Source organism: Pongo abelii, chromosome 15 (assembly GCF_028885655.2).
Source record: "Pongo abelii isolate AG06213 chromosome 15, NHGRI_mPonAbe1-v2.0_pri, whole genome shotgun sequence".
Taxonomy (NCBI): domain Eukaryota; kingdom Metazoa; phylum Chordata; class Mammalia; order Primates; family Hominidae; genus Pongo; species Pongo abelii.
Window position 1 is genome coordinate 22,988,503 of NC_072000.2, and position 14,534 is coordinate 23,003,036.

A 14,534-nucleotide genomic window follows, 5' to 3' on the forward strand; every position below is an offset into this window, starting at 1 on the left:
TAAATTTAACCATATATATACTTTACCAGTTTTATATTTTTATATGTTTTAGTGTTACTAATTAGCTGCCTTTTATTTAATCTTAAAAATCCCCCTTTAGCATTTCTTGTAACGCAAGCAATAGTGAAGACTCACTCAACTTTTTTTTTTTTTTTTTTCTAAAAAAGTCTTTATCTTCTTCATTTCTGAAGGACAGCTTTGCTGGCAAAATATTGCTGATTGGCAGTTTTATTTTTCTTCCATCCCTTTGAGTATATTATTTCATTCTCTCCTGATCCTCAAGGTTCCTGTTGAGAAATCCACTGATAGCTTTATTTGGGTCCTTTTTTTATATGACACGATTCTTTTCTCTTGCTGCTTACAAGCTTCTCTCTTTGTTTTTGATTTTTGCCAGGTGGATGATAATGTATGTTTGTGGATTCTTTTTTTGGTTGAATTGACTGGAGAACATTAGGCTTCATGCATCTGGATGCTCATTTCTTTCCTGATATTTGCTAAGTTTCCCATGATTATTTCCTTAAATAAGCTTTCTATCTAATGCTCTATTTTTCTTCTGAACCTACTATAATTCTAATGTTAGCTCTCTTGATAGTATTCCATGGCTTCTGTAGGTTTTATTCATTTTTTTTTCTTTTATCTCCACTTACTGGATGATTTAAAATGCTCGGTCTTTGAGTTCATTATTTTTTTATTCTGCTTCATTTAGTCTGATGTTCAAGCCTCTATTACATTTTTTTAGTTCAGCTATTGTATTTTTCAGCTCCAACATTTCTGTTGGTTCTTTTTAAAATATTTTCTGTCTCTTTATTGAGCTTCTCATTTTATTCTTGGATTGTCTTCCTGATTTCATTAAACTATTTATTTGTGTTCTCTTGTAGTTCCCCAAGATTCCTTAGGTAATTATTTTGATTTTTTCCAGGCAATTTATAGATCTCCAATTCTTTGGGGTTGGTTACTACAAATTAATTTTGTTCCTTTGGTGGTGTCATGTTTTCCTGCTTCTTTGTGATCTTTGGGTGTTGATTTTGTCAGTGACTAAACCTGCTGGAGTCCTCTGTGGAGTTAAGTACTATAGTTTGTGCAATGATCATTGTGGGTTCCTTGGCAGTGAAAGCAGTGTGGTATGTGCAGCTGATAATGGCAGGAGACAGACAGATTCCTAGGCAGACAGAGATAAGTCCCTGGTGAATCTCAACCTTCAAGCCAAAGACAACCTGAAGCCTGAAAACCAAGCCGCCAGTTCCAGGTGGAGTCCATGACCCGACTGAGAACTTCCTCAGTGCTTTTTGGCAATTAAACGGTGCTTTTTCCAGGCCTGCCCATGAACCAATCAGCACAGATTCCTCCACTCTGAGCCCATAAAAACCCCAGACTCAGCCTCACAGCTGGCTGTCTGCTTTCAGCTCCACTCTTAAACAGAGGGCTACCCACTTTGGCTACTCTCTGTTGTCAAGAGCTTTTCTGCCACTCAATAAAAATCTGATCAGCCTTGCTAACTCTGCGGTGTCTGCATGCTTCATTCCTGTTGGTTGCGGGACAAGAATCCAGAATCCACTGAATAGTGGGTGTGAAAAGAGCTGTAAGACACACTCCTGTTCACCAAGCTACAGAAGTGAAAAAAAAAAAATGCTGGGTGCCACACGTCCCCAACTGCTGAGCTGTGGGCAGCAGGACTGAATGAGCTGTGACACATCCCCATTTGCTGAAGCGGCCGGCAGTGAGAACGAACAAGAGCTGTAACACTTCCTGGGGGCTCAGACCTTGACTCCCAGAACAAAAGCTGTAACACCTCTTCAGGCACCACAGTTGCTGGCATCTCTGAGTTTTTGGGCATTGCTGCATCCCCCTTATCCAGATGCCAGCGCTCAAGGCAGAATTCAGTCATAGCATGCCCAAACCAACCATGGGTGAGCACTGAGCTATGGTGGGTGTCATGGGATCTGGGTAAGTGAGCATGAGTGGAGCATAGCCTGCCAGGCCAAATGAGCAGAACGAGTTCAGAGGGCCTGAGTGAAGCCTCAGCAGAGGCTCTGCTGGCCATCGAGATTTCCACTTGGCAAAGTGGCCCTCAAAGAATCCTGTGTTACATCCATGAGGGCTGTTGAGGTCCTCGGTATAGAAGGCTACCGGAATTCTGCTCAGATCAGGCTATTGGGGACTGCATTGATTCCTACCACATGACTGATACTGATAGACCTCATCATTTCTCTGTTACCAGCAGTTTACAGATTTCTCAGCTATATTGGTCTCCCTAGCAATCTGGGATGGGTGAAACTTAAACTGGTTGTTTGGGCAATGCTCCAGTAGGCTGAGTAAGATGGATCACTCCACTCTCCTTTTCTCTGCAAGGGGAACTTGGGAGCTGAGCAGTGACCTTTCCATACTGAGCACTGCCAGCCTGAAGGAGATGACACAGGCAAATTGAAACTGTTTTTTCTACCATTTTTTGTGGTTATTCTTGAAGTTTTTCTGTCTGCTCTATTGTTTTAACTTCTGAAGTAGATTCCTGATCTCTGCTAGTTATTTTCATTTGTGGATATTTGCCCAATTGTTGTTCCTTGTAGGAGGAATGAAGACTGAGATCACCTACTTTGCCATTCTAGCTGATGTCTAACACATTTTCTTTGTTCTTCTGTCTATGGACTTTTAGGCTGTTTCCATATATTGGCTTTTGTGAATAATGCTGTAGTAAACATGGGTATGAAGGTATCTCTTTGAGGTTCTGATTTCAGTTCTTTTGGACATATTCCTAAAAGTGGGATTGCTGAATCATAATAATTTTGTTTTTAATGTTTTGAGGAACTGACACATTATTTTTCATAATGACTGCACCATTTTCTATTTCCACCAACAGTGTATAGGAGTTTCAATTCCCTAAATTCTAGCCAACACTTCTTTTGTTTTTTGATAATAGCCATGCTAATAGGCATGAGGCAATATCTCATTGGTGTTTGGATATGCATTTCCTTGACAACTAGTGATGCTGAACATATTTGCATATACCTGTTGGCCATTTGTATATTTTCTTTAGAGAAATATCTTCAAGTTTTTCACCCACTTTGAAATTGCATTATTATCATTATTATTTTTGCCATAGTATGACTGATTTTTAAGTGCTTCTTATATAATGGAGTTATTTAAATTTATTTTTTTCTGTTGATTATTTTCCTGTTAAATTTGTCTTTATTTTCTAGTAATTTTAAATTGTTTTAATTTCTAACATTTTCCCCTATATTTGTGTTTGCCATTGATAAGTTTTAAATTTCATTATCAAATATGCTGTAACTCTTTTCTTATTGTTTTTCCTTCATAGGGGCAGGATATACTTAAAAGTTTTTATTTATTCCAAAGTAATTTAAATAGTCTCTCTATATTTCTAGTAATTAAAAAAATTACTCCTTTGCAATTTATGTTAAGTATAAGTTATAAAATATAATTCTTTTTAAAAATCTGGTTAACTATTTGTTCCAGCACAACTTATTGTGTCCTCTGGGGCAATAGAATTGAAAGTGCATGTCATACTCTAGAAAACACATATTGTACATCATAGCATTTTCCACCCCTAATCCTGGGAAATTCACCATTTTTCTTACTTCTTCTGTGAAACTCAAAAGTTGTGTTTCTATGCTCTTTGGATGAAGTGCAAATCAACTTTTAAATTATTCCCTCAGAGCTTGTGTTCCTATCTGGCTTCCCCTTGCCTCCAGAGGATTGATTTTTGTAGTTACAGCCCATGCTGCTAGTTAGTTTACTGTTACATCAGGGCAGAAACTGATATATACCAACATGTAGAGGATAAAGTCCTCCACTGTGGGTGGTGGAAGAGGCTTCTTCTACCTCCTCCCCATAGTTCCTGAAGGCACCAAGACTGTCACAGTAATTGGTAGGTGGAATGTTGTTATAACGTTTACATAAACCATCCTATTTTTGAGACAGTAGGATAGATATAATGATGGGAATAACTATGTAAAATGCTCAGAGATCAGTGGTAAGAAACAGAAAGCAGCATGTAAGGAAACGTCTTAGGGAACTGTGATGATAGCGTAGAGCAGGTCTTAGCTGTAGAGTGGGTGAACAAATTGTTCTCGGCCTTGATCTCAATAATTAAAGCATTTTAAAGTCAGGGTTGAACAGGGCATTGAAGAGACAGCTTGGTCATTTTATACTCATAGGATGAACCATTTGTAAACAAGCTCAGAGAAGGCTTTTTTGATTTATGGGTCTTCAGAGCGTGACAGATTATTAAAATAAACTTCCAAAATTTTGAATCCCTTTACTCCTGGAAGAAAGTCAGGAAAACCCCAAAATCTTTAGTTACTTCTTCTTATAGTTCTTCAGCATGATCTCTGTGAAGAGGATGGGAAAGTTGAGGCTCGAAATATTTCATTTCAAAGGGATTAGTGTTAGTAGTAGTGAAAACTTTGAAAATAAATAGAAAAGCAAAACAGAAACTTAAAAGCAAAGAGACTCTTACTTGAAATAAATGTGGGTGAAATATGTATTTTAACAAAAAGGATTCCAAAAAGCAAAATTAGGAATTATGTAGCAGAGTAGGTAAAAACTAAATGAATTAATAAAAACAATTAGATGTTGTGGTGTTTAATTTTTGTCAAAGTCTATTGATTTATCTATTCAATAAAAAATCTATGTAATCATCCCATCCATCCATCCATCCATCCATCCATTTAACAAACACATATTGAAGACCATAGCATGCTAGGAACTACTTTAGGCAGTAGATACATAAATGAGACATACTCCATGACCTCAAGGAGCTCAGAGTTTCTGTTATATTTTGCAAAATACAAACTGAAAAATTACAATGTAATAAGTTAAAATTTGTACTGGAGGTGTAAACAGAGTACTATTATGGGAGCCATAGAAATATGACATTTTTATGGAACTTATATATACAAAATTCATACAAAATTTCAGGCATTTTAGAAAACAAGCTTCTGAGAATAGCTGAAGGATTTAAAAATAGTGATACATCAACAATGTAACAGGACTGTGGGTCTGGGAAAAATGTGGGGAGCATTATATGCATTAATCACTACAATACCTATGAAGTAGGTACTGTTACTATTTCCATTGCACTGATGAGGCACACTGAGGCAGAGGTAAGTGAGTTGCCCAGGATTACATAGCTAGTAAGTGTTCAGCTGTGGTTAGGATGAAGGCACTGAGAAATAAAATAAAAATGAAACCCTTAGCTCCCCAACCTACTGAATGGACCCTCTCTTGGCCATGGGCACCCCAGAGTAACCTTAAAAGCTGAGTTTTCATCCATGACAAGATAGGCGGTCAGATGTGCCTGCTTACATCCCCGCCCTCACTTAACTGCCATTAGACTTTCCTACCTAAGTGCTAAATAGAAACCAGCTCTTTTGAAAGACTCCACTGCTGATATCAACCAACCACTGAAGCTGTCCCTGTTTTTTTGTGGTTTTAACTCAGCAATTAACCAGCATTCCTTCCTGATAAGAGACCAACTATATGCTACTCATGAAGGTGCATGAAGCACAATTGTGCATGTGCATGGTTGTCCTTTCATAAATATTCATAATTCCTCCTATAGCTTATTGAGCATATGTATTTGGCCACCTCACTCTGTACATATTCCTTTTGACACTGTCTTGAAATATTTGTTTCTGGATCCTGGCCAGAGGCTATATTTCCCAGCCTGTCATAATAGCCACCCTGCAGGCTGCACTCTATGAGAAATAAAGGTCCTCCTTTCCAAATTTATGAACCTCATCATTCTTCAGTTGACAGCACTAACACCCCATATCTAAGTGTATTAAAAGAGAAATAAGCAGCAAATATATATAATATAATATATATTATAATATAGAAATATGTAATACATGTAAATATATAATTATAATTTATAAATATATATAATTTATATATAAAATATATTTTAATATACTTTAATATATTCAAGTAAATTAAAATATATTAAAATATATATTGTATATAAAATATTTTCATATACTTTAATATATTAATGTATATTACTATATATTAATTTTAATATACTTTAATAACATTAAATTATATTAAATATAATAATGATAAAGCATATTAAAAGAGAAATAAGCAGCAATGATCTTCAAAATAGTCTAATACTGAGATCAGCTCTTCTCTGATCCTAATGGTTTCTTCTTGCCTAGTTTACTGTGGGCAACAATGCATACAGAAAATCAATGTAATAACTACATCTTGATATTTTCTGCTACTCATTTATTTATGACACTCGACGTCCCAGGGTTTCCTATACCCACCTATATGGTGAAGATGCTTCTGTATACTCCTTCCTCACCATCCCACAGAAGAAGTGAGCTCAATATCCTAAAAATAGGAAAACTAATTCGCATTATTTCTAAGAAGTGTTGTATATATCCACAACGGTGATTACATCACTGTTTCTCCCTATTGCTACCCAAATCTTTCTTAATATACCTTTCTGAGAATTTTACTCTCAACCTACTTTTACTTTAATGGAATCACAGGATTTTAGAGGTAGAACATTTCTTAAAATTCTAGTTAAAATCCCTCCTTTTGCTATGAAGAAACTGTCATAGAGGAAGATTTCACAACCTCAACATCACGCAGATTCTTGTTTTCCCCCAAAGCATTGCTTCTCTTGAGGAGATTTCACAGTTCACTCACCTACAGGGAATGCACCTATACTCCTGGGTATTTCCATAGTCATCCTCTAGGTACTACGTCCCTGTAGATTAAGAATGGGAATTTTCTAGATGTTGTTAAAAGAGGAACAGAAGCTTAGGAGGAGTAGGTGGGTGGATGTAAGATGGAGTAAATCTTCTTAAGCAACTTTGCAACCACTGCTCTAAGAGTAAGCACTGATTTGGAATAGACATCCCCTCCTCAATGGCAACCTTAGAAAAAAATGCCCTAAGTCAATCTTCATGAGTGGCTTATCTCCCCCAAGAATTTCCCATAAACATAATTGCTTTGGGTTTTCTTGGCACAATTCCCAGCCTTTCTTGGGGTGTTACAGAGCATACCCAAGTATGTATAGTTTATTTAGCCCAATTTTATTAAGGACGTGGTATGTGCTGGATGAACCTCATTTTAGACACAGAAGATAGGAAAACAATATTTTTAAATTGCCATTGTGGAGTTCAAATTCCAGCTGCCTTTGGTAGTATGACAATAGCAACCTATGATCCATTGATAAATCCTGCCAGTTGCATCTCATGAATATTGTCTAAACAAATTCTTCTTCTCTCCAAATAGTTATTGCTATACTGTTAGTTTAAGCCATATATATACATTTTTTTTTATTTTTCCTTTAATGTTGTCTTACTCCAATTTATTCACATAGCAGCCAGGGTGATATTTCTAAATTGCAAATTGTACAATAAAACTCTCCTGAGTTTTATTGTAAAACATATTGAAAGAAAATTGGAAATCCAATTTTATTATTGTGGGCTACATTACTTGGTCTTTGACTAACTCTTTATTTTGTTCTTATGCTTCTACTAGTTGTGGGTCTTCTACAGTTCTTAGAAACTCTTTCATGACACAAGGCCTTTTCATTTACTATTCTCTATTCCTAAAATGCTTTTCTTCAAACTTTCAAAGTTAGACAAATGTCACCAACTCAGAAGCTTTTCTAAAATACTCCATCACACGCATACCACCCCCATCATCATTTACTCTACCATTGCCTTCTTTTTATTTCCTGCTTGTCTTTCAGCACTAGTAGCAATTATTTTATTTTACTTATTTATATTTTATTTTATTTTTATTTGCTTGTTTACTTATTTATTGTCTGTCTATATTTTCAGAATGGAAGTTTGATGAGGCAGAGTTTGATTCTTCCTTGTTCATTTTTGTCTCAGCAGGTAGCATATAGTAGATACTCTCTAAATGTTTGTGGGATAATCAAATGAATAGTTTATAGAAGTGACACAGAAGCTGTATATTTAGGAATAGACTTTTAATATCACATGTAGATAGCTTTGTTTTGACATGCGTTAAATGACAAGTGCTGGACAGAATAAGAATTGTTGTGTCATTTATGGTATTTTAGGTAATGGTTATGTTAATGTAGGGAAACTAGGTGTTTGTTCTTCCTTGAGGAAGTGACATGGTGTAGTGGTGTGTGTGTGTGTGTGTGTGTGTGTGTGATGAGTAGTAGCTGAGCATTACTAGCTTTGGGAGTAGGGGGTTTGATTGGCTGCCTGACTATTGGATTGAGATGCTCCAGCAAAATATTTTTCCACTTGACACTTGTGAAGGGTGGAGGACAGAGACACTCACCAAGGAGTGTGGAGAGATGAATCCTTTGTATTTTTCTAAGGAATAAATGTGGTTGATTTTGGTTCTTAATGCAAAGTATACATCATTAGTTTCTAATTTTATGTCATATCTTGAACACTGAGGTACAAAAGAAAATCTCTTTGACACTTTTTTCTGGTAAAATCACCCTTTCTATTCCATAATACCTGATGTGTGTTTGTCTTTTCAAGACATCAACACTCATTCACCTAAATTCTTTCTAGATTAGTGCCATTTTCTACTTCTGTTTTCATGGAATGGGTATGGAGTAGAGCAGAGGAGGAAGGGGTGATTTGTGTGATGACACTCAGAATCATTGCATCATGTCCCCATAATAATAAAAAAAAAAGCATATGGTCTTGTAATGGTATTTACTGCTTTAAAATATTCATTTCCTTTCAATAATAAAGGGACAATTATTTACTTAGGAACAAATAATCACTTCCATCTCGTCAAAAACTACATAGCATAATAGCAAAATATATAAATGAGCTGAGTAATCGTAATATTTCAGATGTTTTTGGTAGAAATTTATTTGATTGTTGGAACCTCATAGTTGACTTATCAGTGAATGTAAATTAGTATACAACTAGCTCATAGCCCTCATAACTAATAACACAGCAAATATATAATTATAAGCTATACTTGTGTTATTAGTTATGGGGGCTATGAGCTGCCTCCTCCAGGTAAGTACAATAAGATCATTGTTTTTTGGAATCTTAGGAAATGTGTCATTCTGGATAACCTTATTATCTTTCTTTTGATTAAAATCTTCCTAAACCAAATTTTAAATTTTTCAATCTTATTAAATATGCTTAATTAACTCACTGAGGTCCACACTGGGCAATTTATGGACATGGGAAAATTGATCCCTTTTCTAAATAGTCCCACACTACTCAGTTTCTGAGTATTTTTACCTTTCTTCCGCTTGCTACCAGATTCCTGGAAAACACTTTTTGTGTGTGTGTGTCTGCTTGTAGTAAGCCATCCCTTCTTCAAAATACAATGCTTCTATAAGATACTGAAAGTCATTTATCTATGTTTGTTAAATTATGTATAAATTGAGTGAGTACGTTCCAAAAATGGCACATTTAATTTCTTTTCTCAGAGTAGTATACATATTGCCCATAAGTGTTTGGACACAGCCACATCTATTTAGTTTTACAGAACCTTAACTTTTTAAAAATTCCTTTTCATATTTAATTTTTTTAAGTAATAGGAGAGGCAATATAAAATATCACATCAACAGAAAAGAAACAACTCTCTTGTATTTGCTGTTGGTTACAACAAAACTTACTTTGGTGTGATAGTTTTTAACCTTACTTAAAGAAAAGCATATTTGGTAACGTGAACTCTTATTTCATTTTTATTTGACAAGTTTTGTTCTACTTAGTGGTGTCAGGTTCAATACAGGGCAGTAAGCAAAATTTTAAAAATAATATTATTCCCATTGCCACCTTGAAAAAGCAGAGCAGATCAGCTCAGATTCAAATGGGGTACCAAGCATACTCATTTCTCAGATCACTACACCTACTTACATTCCTGCAATGGTAAGCAAATTTTATACTCAAGGTAGTATCAGGTATTGATGAATCTGGTCACAGCTAGAAGAATTTTTTGTATAGGGCCTTGCATAGCTGTATATTGTGGCTGGTTACCTGTTACCAAGGATTAAGCTGTACAGGTTTTGGTTACGGTTATGGAAAAATATGTCCATTCACTACTTATGAAGCCTTGGGATCTCTTTTCTGTATCACAACTAAAATACTGCTAGATCTGTATGTGTGCTATTAGAATGCAAGCCTAAGTTTCCAGGTTGGCAAGATTTTGCAACAAAAAAAGATCTAGAAGAAAGAGGCCACATCTCTGATTGCCAGTCTAAAATTTGGCTACACTCAGAAGTAGCTTCACATATTGCTTACTAATGTAGATGTTTGGGGGAAGAAGTAGTGCATTGCCGAATTTCAGAAAAAGTAAGATTTTTAACATTAACAAGCTGAGATTTGAGTTTCAAATATATGCCACACTTCATATAGTTTTAATGTTTCCAATTCATAAGTTCATCACATACTCTCTCCCTCTTGGTTTATCAAATATAAAATGGGCAACCAAATGTATCCTCGTGTAATCTGTTAGTGACAGGGAATGTATGACAACTTTGAAAGCAGTGATATAACTCTAGGTAAATGCTATGTGGACTAATTATAGTTTCTTTAAGTTTCATAGTTATATTATGAAAAGGGTAAATTGAAGAAATGGAAACTGCAAATTACACCAAGGTGACAGAATTTGTTCTCACTGGCCTATCCCAGACTCGGGAGGTCCAACTAGTCCTATTTGTTATATTTCTATCCTTCTGTTTGTTCATCCTACCAGGAAATATCCTTATCATTTGCACCATCAGGCTAGACCCTCATCTGACTTCTCCTATGTATTTCCTGTTGGCTAATCTGGCCTTCCTTGATATTTGGTACTCTTCCATTACAGCCCCTAAAATGCTCATAGACTTCTTTGTGGAGAGGAAGATAATTTCCTTTGGTGGATGCATTGCACAGCTCTTCTTCTCACACTTTGTTGGGGCTTCGGAGATGTTCTTGCTCACAGTGATGGCCTTTGACCGCTATGCTGCTATCTGCCGACCCCTCCACTATGCTACCATCATGAATCCACGTCTCTGCTGTATCCTGGTGGCTCTCTCCTGGATGGGGGGCTTCAATCATTCTATAATACAGGTGGCTCTCGTTGTTCGACTTCCTTTCTGTGGGCCCAATGAGTTAGACAGTTACTTCTGTGACATCACACAGGTTGTCCGGATTGCCTGTGCCAACACCTTCCCAGAGGAGTTAGTGATGATCTGTAGTAGTGGTCTGATCTCTGTGGTGTGTTTTATTGCTCTGTTAATGTCCTATGCCTTCCTTCTGGCCTTGCTCAAGAAACATTCAGGCTCAGGTGAGGATACCAACAGGGCCATGTCCACCTGCTATTCCCACATTACCATTGTGGTGCTAATGTTTGGGCCATCCATCTACATTTGTGCTCGCCCATTTGACTCATTTTCCCTAGATAAAGTGGTGTCTGTGTTTCATACTGTAATATTCCCTTTACTTAATCCCATTATTTACACATTGAGAAACAAGGAAGTAAAGGCAGCCATGAGGAAGTTGGTCACCAAATATATTTTGTGTAAAGAGAAGTGAAAGATAGATTATACATTTTATACTCCTCCTGAGGATCATTGTCCTAAAGCAGGAAGTATTTGCAGTAATAATGCTGCATTCACTTCCTCCTTTCATTTGTGTTCTTAAAATTTTACTATAATTTTTCTCTATTAATTCCTCTTTATATTGAAAAAATAGAGGCATTAAGATGAAAATAAATTTACTCACACCTACCCTGAAATTCCTGACAGATCATTATTAGAATTTGAGATATAATAATAATCTGCTAAAGTACATTTTAACTAATTGTTTATTGAGTAGCTACTCTGCAGAGGCTCTGGCTTTGAGGGGAACACGTTGAGAAAAATAAATAAGACATGGAGACGTGTCCATTACAAATATGAAGTAAATGGCAAGCATATAGATGCAGCTAGCTTCAAGTTAGCAAATAAATATTGTTGTCATGTTTCAGTGTTGGCTCAGTGGAATGGTATCTGGTAAATATCTTGCTGGGTCTGGAAAAACAGATTATTTGTCCTTTATCTCCTCTTATTTCCAGAATTGATGGAAAATGAGGATTCATTTATACAAGGTATTTCAGTTTATATTTCAGGTGGTGTCCATTCAACAGTTTGGAGACAGAACTCAAAATTTTATCACATTATGAAAACAATTTTTATGAATTCAAAGCAGAGTATAATTTGGCTGATACATGAGATTCATGTCATTCCAGATGAAGCCTCCAGGCAACTAGCAATTTTTATAGCCAGTCCCTACTTACAACATCCTTCAGAGTGAAAGCAGGCTTGGGGAGAAATCTTCTAGGTTGACTGGGATTGGTAGACATCTAGCCATGTAATTTTTTTCTAAACTATCATCTCCTTTGCCACTTTTGTATGTTTTCCATAATTGCTAATTCTGCCTCTCATGTTAAACTTAAATTGGCAGGGTGCTGTTTTTGTTAGCACTTAATTCAGAGTTCTTTGCCACTGAGACACCTAGATGTATTGGTTCCCATGATCCCTTAGAGAATTATTAGGGACTGATTTCCCGTTCTCAAGCACTAAAAACTCACTCTCCAAGCTTCAGAGTGTAAGAGGTAGATTAGAACATTTGATTTTATAGGTTTTTTTTAACTTTTTTACTTAAATTTATTAGTTTTTAATTTCAAAACTAGGGAATCTTTTCATTGAAGGGCAAGAATGCATTGGGTGTATTAAGCTTTAGTCTTCTTTTTTAAATTTGATAATGTAGTATGGACTAAATTTTAAGTGAATTAGATCCTTGTCAACATTGGGAATGAATATATAAAAATAAATGGTATAACTATTCCTAGAGTTACTGTTTATTTACAGAGATTTTATTTATTAATTGAGGAGGTAATTTGTGCCAGACCTAGTGTACCTCGGATGCACAGGATGGAATGGTGGTACACAAAGCTTGTTTTTTGCTTTGGGAATTTTTCCCTATGGTGACCTTCTTCGATCTTCAATGCTGCGTTACTTCTCCTCTAGGAACGCAAAGGCACGGATTGACGTTATGAGTCCTGATTTTTGAGTTGACTTCTCATCACCTGGAAGTGAATAAAACAGTAGACTTCTCTAACATTTTGCAACACAGCATGAAAAAATATAAAGTAAAAAAGATTTATATATATAAAATATGATAAAATGATGAGTTATGTTTCTAAATCTTTTATCATCTTACTGTCATTTCTCTGTATTTGATCTAGCTAGACTTCTATTCATTTTGTCACTTGTCTTTCATCAAACTAGGACTGATGTTCTTGGGAAAGAGACCACTGATTTGATATGCTCTTCAAACACCAGCACACTGTACTATAGAAGGATATTTACTGAAAATATTGAAGCTAGTAATACAAAGGAAAAAGGCATAAAAATAGTAGTGTGATAACTAATTGCTTACTTAGGAATATTATCTGAAATTAGAAACTAATATCAATAAAGAAAAAGGGGAACTTTTGGCAAACTCTAGTAAGTAATAACTGAGCCTGATTCATGGAGGACATAATTGGAATAAGGACTGAGAGCAATTTCACCCCTTGGAGGACATTTGGAAGTGCCCAGAGACATTTGTGGTGGTCACAACTGAGGACGTATATTGCATCTTGTACTATTTAGACATCTTACAATGCACAGGACAGCCCCCAGCCCCTGACTCCCACATGAATTATCTGGCCCAAAATGTCAATAGTGCCGAGAATAAAGAACTCCATCAGGCTGAGAAACCCTGACTTAAATAATGGGCAGGGATAAGGCAGGTTAGTGTAGAAGAAATAGGTGCTAACCTCATATGCAACGCTGTCTCATTGAATATTGTTTCCAAATAACTCAGTATCCTCAGCAGTCAAATACAAAATATGTCTCAGGACTCCTTTTCCCTATATAACTCCTACATTTTCTTTCAGTTACTTTAAATGTCTTTTAATCTCTTTTTTTTTTCCTTCAGTCTCTCCTACTCCTCCTCCTTTCAAAACTGCTGCTGAGCTACTATGTTTAAAATCAGCAATATCCCGATTGAGTAAATTATCTTTAGTTCAGTATTGTGATTATACTTTGAATTATACACTGACTTGTGTGAGATTTTAGAACCCAAGTCCCATTCATCTTCTGGCTTTTTGCTAATCTCAATATTAACCAGAATTTTATTATTACATCTGGTTAAAAAAGAGCTTTATTGCTCAAACAAAATTAAAGTTTTTTGTTTTTTTAATTACTAAAATAATATATATTCATTAAAAGTTAAAAACATATGAATATATAAAGAACAAAACAAATATCACTGGCAATCTCTTTTCTCAGGGATTTTCTTTAACAAGGTTTATAAAGTCTCACCTCTCTAGCTCCAATGGAAGCAGGCCAGTTGGCCTATCATGCATTGTTCCAAAATATAATTATCACTAAATAAAGGTCCAGGTGAAGACAAGCTACAACATGCTTTACATAAATAAGCGTAACCCTCAGATTTTATATCCCACAAAACTGGCATTTAAATAAAAAGGCCACAAAATTTTAAATATGCAACAAAAATCTGAGAATGTTG

At 35.7% G+C, this 14,534-nt stretch overlaps 2 protein-coding genes and 1 long non-coding RNA gene across 4 annotated transcripts in view; 2 read left to right on the plus strand and 1 right to left on the minus strand.

Annotated features, from left to right (window-relative positions):
- The window catches only part of LOC134760014 (olfactory receptor 4N4C-like), an 89,524-nt gene that overhangs the window by 60,825 nt on the left and 14,165 nt on the right, over positions 1 to 14,534 (plus strand).
- Positions 10,569 to 11,510, plus strand: LOC134760016 (olfactory receptor 4M1-like). The gene has a single exon (XM_063715406.1). It carries the CDS (start codon positions 10,569 to 10,571, stop codon positions 11,508 to 11,510), a length of 942 nt encoding a protein of 313 aa, XP_063571476.1.
- The window catches only part of LOC134760018 (uncharacterized), a 37,018-nt gene continuing 35,123 nt past the window's right edge, over positions 12,640 to 14,534 (minus strand). The window contains exon 4 of one of the 2 annotated variants that reach the window (XR_010136929.1): positions 12,640 to 13,044. This is a non-coding gene — a long non-coding RNA (uncharacterized LOC134760018). The remainder of the gene's footprint in view (positions 13,045 to 14,534) is intronic. The other variant, XR_010136930.1, reaches the window with a different exon arrangement.

Bases quoted from the DNA above. Each gene is read 5' to 3' on its own strand.
- LOC134760016 (XM_063715406.1), top strand. From the start codon at position 10,569: ATGGAAACTGCAAATTACACCAAGGTGACAGAATTTGTTCTCACTGGC.